Source organism: Antechinus flavipes, chromosome 4 (assembly GCF_016432865.1).
Source record: "Antechinus flavipes isolate AdamAnt ecotype Samford, QLD, Australia chromosome 4, AdamAnt_v2, whole genome shotgun sequence".
Taxonomy (NCBI): domain Eukaryota; kingdom Metazoa; phylum Chordata; class Mammalia; order Dasyuromorphia; family Dasyuridae; genus Antechinus; species Antechinus flavipes.
The window spans coordinates 204,723,253-204,727,026 of record NC_067401.1 but is presented as its reverse complement, the minus strand read 5'-3'; the positions used below and the strand labels follow the sequence as shown (position 1 = coordinate 204,727,026).

Genomic DNA, 3,774 nt, shown 5'->3' with positions numbered 1-3,774 from the left:
TACACATTTTGACCTTAACTTGGTGAATTGGTATATGGTATGAGATATTGATTTATACTGAATTTCTGTCATATTGTTTTCCAGTTTTTTCAGCAGTTTTTTCTATTTTTATTATTATTATAAAAGCTTTTTTATGTACAAAGCATATGCATGGATAATTTTTCCAACATTGACCCTTGCATAACCTTTTGGTCCAAATTTTCCCTTCCTTCCCCCCAATCCCTCCCCTAGTTGGCAGGTAATCCAATACATCTTAAATATGTTGAAATTGTTAGATCCAATATATGTATACATATTTATACAGTTATCTTGTTGCACAAGAAAAATCAGATCAAGAAGGAAGAAAAAGAAAAATGGAGAAAGAAAACAAAATGCAAGCAAATAACAACAGAAAGAATGAGAATGATATGTTGTGTTCCACACTTTGTTCTCATAGTTCTCTCTCTGGGTGTATTTGGCTCTCTTCATTACTGAACAAGTAGAACTGGTTTGGATCCTCTCATTGATGAAGAGAGCCACGTCCATCAGAATTGATCATTGTATAGATTTGTTGTTGCCGTGTATAATGATCTCCTATTTCTGCTCATTTCACTTAACATCACTTCATGTAGGTCTCTAAACACACCTCTCTAAAATCATCTTGCTGGTCGTTTCTTACAGAACAATAGCATTCCATAGCATTCCTATACCACAATTTATTCAGCCATTCTCCAATTGCTGGGTATCCATTCAGTTTCCAGTTACTTGCCACTACAAAGAGGGCTGCCACAAATATTTTTGCACATGTGGATCCTTTCTCTCCTTTAAGATCTCTTTGGGATATAATCCCAATAGAAACAAGCAGTTTTTTTTTTTTTTTCAAATAACGAGTTTTTGTTCTAAAAGCTTGGATGTTTGGTTTTATTGTATATTAATTTGGTAATTTTCTGTAATGTAATTTGTACATAATCTTGCTCAGTGATTTATCATTCTCTTTCTTAGCCAGTAATAAATTGTTTTGATAAACATTAGTTTATAATATAGTTTCAGATCTTTTGTGCTTAGACTACCTTAATTTCCATTTGTTTTTACTGATTTCCTTGACATCTTTGGGCTTTTGTTTTTCTAAATAACTGTTGTTACTTTCTTTTTCTAATTTTATAAATTATTTTAGATAGTTTAATTGATAGGTCCCTGAATAAATTGATTAATTTAGGTAGAACTGTCATTTTTATTGGGAAACACTTTTTAATCATTAAAGGGCTTTAAGAAGACCAGCCTATCATTTTATTTTAAATTATTATTTAATACTAATTATTATGCAATAGTATTATTGGCAGGGAAGGAGGCTTGATATTCCCTTTCCCACATATGCCTTGAATCAGTCCCAGGATGTAATGGATGTTAATGTGTTTATGGATACAGAAGGTAAAAAATATTGGCCCCATACCAGGAAGCTTTCCTTTCTCAACTTCCACTTCTAGAAGTTTGCTTTGGTCTCAGGGAGCTGATTTATTATTCATCCTGTAATGGCATATATCTTCAGATTTGTTGAAAGAACATATTCCATAAAACATGGATTCCCCTGTCATGTTTTATATTTCATTTTATACCTCATTATGAATATATTTTCTATTATTAGGTTTCTTGTACTTGGACAGGTCAATATTTCATTTCTTCATTGGAAAAAAGGTGGTCCAAGTAATTATGTCTTGTCAATGAATCAATAATTTATCACCTGAGATTATATTCTCTGTATCCAATAGAGGAGAGTGAGAAGGAAGGGAGGAGTATGGACCAAGAGGCATGAACACTTGAATAGATATCTAGCCTCAAAAACTTACTTTATACTTAAGTATAAAAAAAGTAAAAAAGTAAAGTATACTCAAGTAAAAAAAAATCTTTATACTCTAGTATAAAATGGGGATAATACTACTTACCTTCTCTGGTTGCTGTGGGAATTGAATCACATATCTGCAAAGCACTTAGCATAATACCTAGACCATAATCATGCTTGAGAAAAGCTTCCTGTTTCTCCCTCCCTCTATCCCTTGATTTAATTTTCCATTGTAGCTTTGGTATATATAAATTCATTCTGATCTTTCTCACTTGTTCTCCATCTTAGCTTTGGCAGATGCTGTTGATGGGAAACCAGACCACAGTGACAGAGTTCTTTCTTGTAGGATTGACAAATGACCCTGAGACCCAAGTTATTCTTTTTGTTTTTCTACTACTAACATATCTTTTAAGTGTCTTTGGAAATCTGACCATCATTATTCTCACCCTGCTGGATTCCCACCTCCAGACTCCCATGTATTTCTTCCTGCGGAACTTCTCCTTTTTGGAAATTTCCTTTACAACTGTCTGTGTTCCCAAAATGCTAGTGAACATAGGAACTGGGAACAAGACTATTTCCTTTGCTGGATGTTTTACTCAATATTTTTTTGTCATTTTATTGGGAGCAACAGAATTTTATCTTTTGGCTGCCATGTCCTATGATCGTTATGTGGCCATCTGCAAGCCCTTGCATTATACAATGTTGATGAACAAGAGGCTTTGTCTCCAACTGGTCCTCAGCTCCTGGATCTCTGGTTTCATGGTTGTTATTGGACCGCATATCATGACCACAATGTTGCCATTTTGTGCATCCAACATCATCAACCATTACTGTTGTGACTATACCATATTGCTCCAGTTGGCCTGTGCAGACACACACTTCATAGAGGTGATTGAATTTGTCTTAGCTGTAGTGACTCTTCTCTTTACATTAGTATTAGTAATGATCTCTTATGCATATATCATGAGGACAATTATGAAAATCCCTTCTGCTCAGAAAAGGAAAAAGGCCTTTTCTACCTGCTCTTCTCATATGATTGTTGTCTCTCTCTCCTATGGTAGCTGCATTTTCATGTATATTAACCCGTCTATGAAAGAAGCAGCAACTTTTAATAAGGGAGTAGCTGTGCTGAATACCTCAGTTGCTCCTTTGTTAAATCCTTTCATCTATACCCTAAGGAACCAGCAAGTAAAAAGAGCTTTCACAGATATGGTCAGAAGGATGAAGTTTTTCTCAATAAAGTGAAAATAATTGGAGGTGTTTTCATTAAAAAAAAAAGGAAAATTAACGAGAGAATAGAGATATTCTTGTATGACTTTTGCAGAAATTGTTCTTCAGTGTTCAAAATAGTAGGCTGTTTTTCAAGGAGTTGTTTTCTTTCCCCATTTTGTGAAGTCTATTTTGTGAAGAGTTTATGCTTTTTACATTTCATTAAATTTATTTTATAAGGAATTTTCTTCAGATAATTTCTATATTTCCTTTTCCAAAACCTCTTGCAATGTTCTCATTTCCTTTCCCCACTTTTCTTCCAACTCTCTTTTAAGGTCCTTTTTGAATTCTTTCAACAGAGCATTGTGAGATGGGTACTAATTCATATCACCCTTTGGGGCTCCATCTAGAAAAGATCTGCTTTTAGTCTCTTCAGGGTTTGAAATTTGTTCTTTTCTTTTTCTACAAAAGTATCTATTGTCAGAGTTCTTTTTGCTTTTTTGGTCATTCTTTTTCAAAGGTAAGGTTTGCTTTTAGTGGAGAGGGGAGATTTTTCAAGCTTCCTCTACATGTGATAGTGGCTGCACTGGGTCAGTGCTGACTAACTTCTGATGCTGGATGGGTGTGGCCAGATCCAGTGATATTTTTGGGTTTAGAGGCTCACTATTTGCCTTTTGCATTTGTGTTGGATGTGTTATATCTAATTTGCTGATCTACTGGTTTGAATACAGAGCAGAGTATCTAACACT

The 3,774-nt window shown here is 34.4% G+C and overlaps 1 protein-coding gene across 1 annotated transcript; it reads left to right on the top strand.

Annotated features, from left to right (window-relative positions):
- Positions 1–2,113: 2,113 nt before the first annotated feature.
- On the top strand, positions 2,114–3,061 carry LOC127561443 (olfactory receptor 2AP1-like). Its single transcript, XM_051996685.1, has one exon. The coding sequence runs from the start codon at positions 2,114–2,116 to the stop codon at positions 3,059–3,061; it is 948 nt and encodes a 315-aa protein (XP_051852645.1).
- The last annotated feature ends 713 nt before the right edge of the window (positions 3,062–3,774 follow it).

Excerpts from the sequence above, each read along its gene's own strand:
- LOC127561443 (XM_051996685.1), top strand. The coding sequence starts at position 2,114 with ATGCTGTTGATGGGAAACCAGACCACAGTGACAGAGTTCTTTCTTGTA.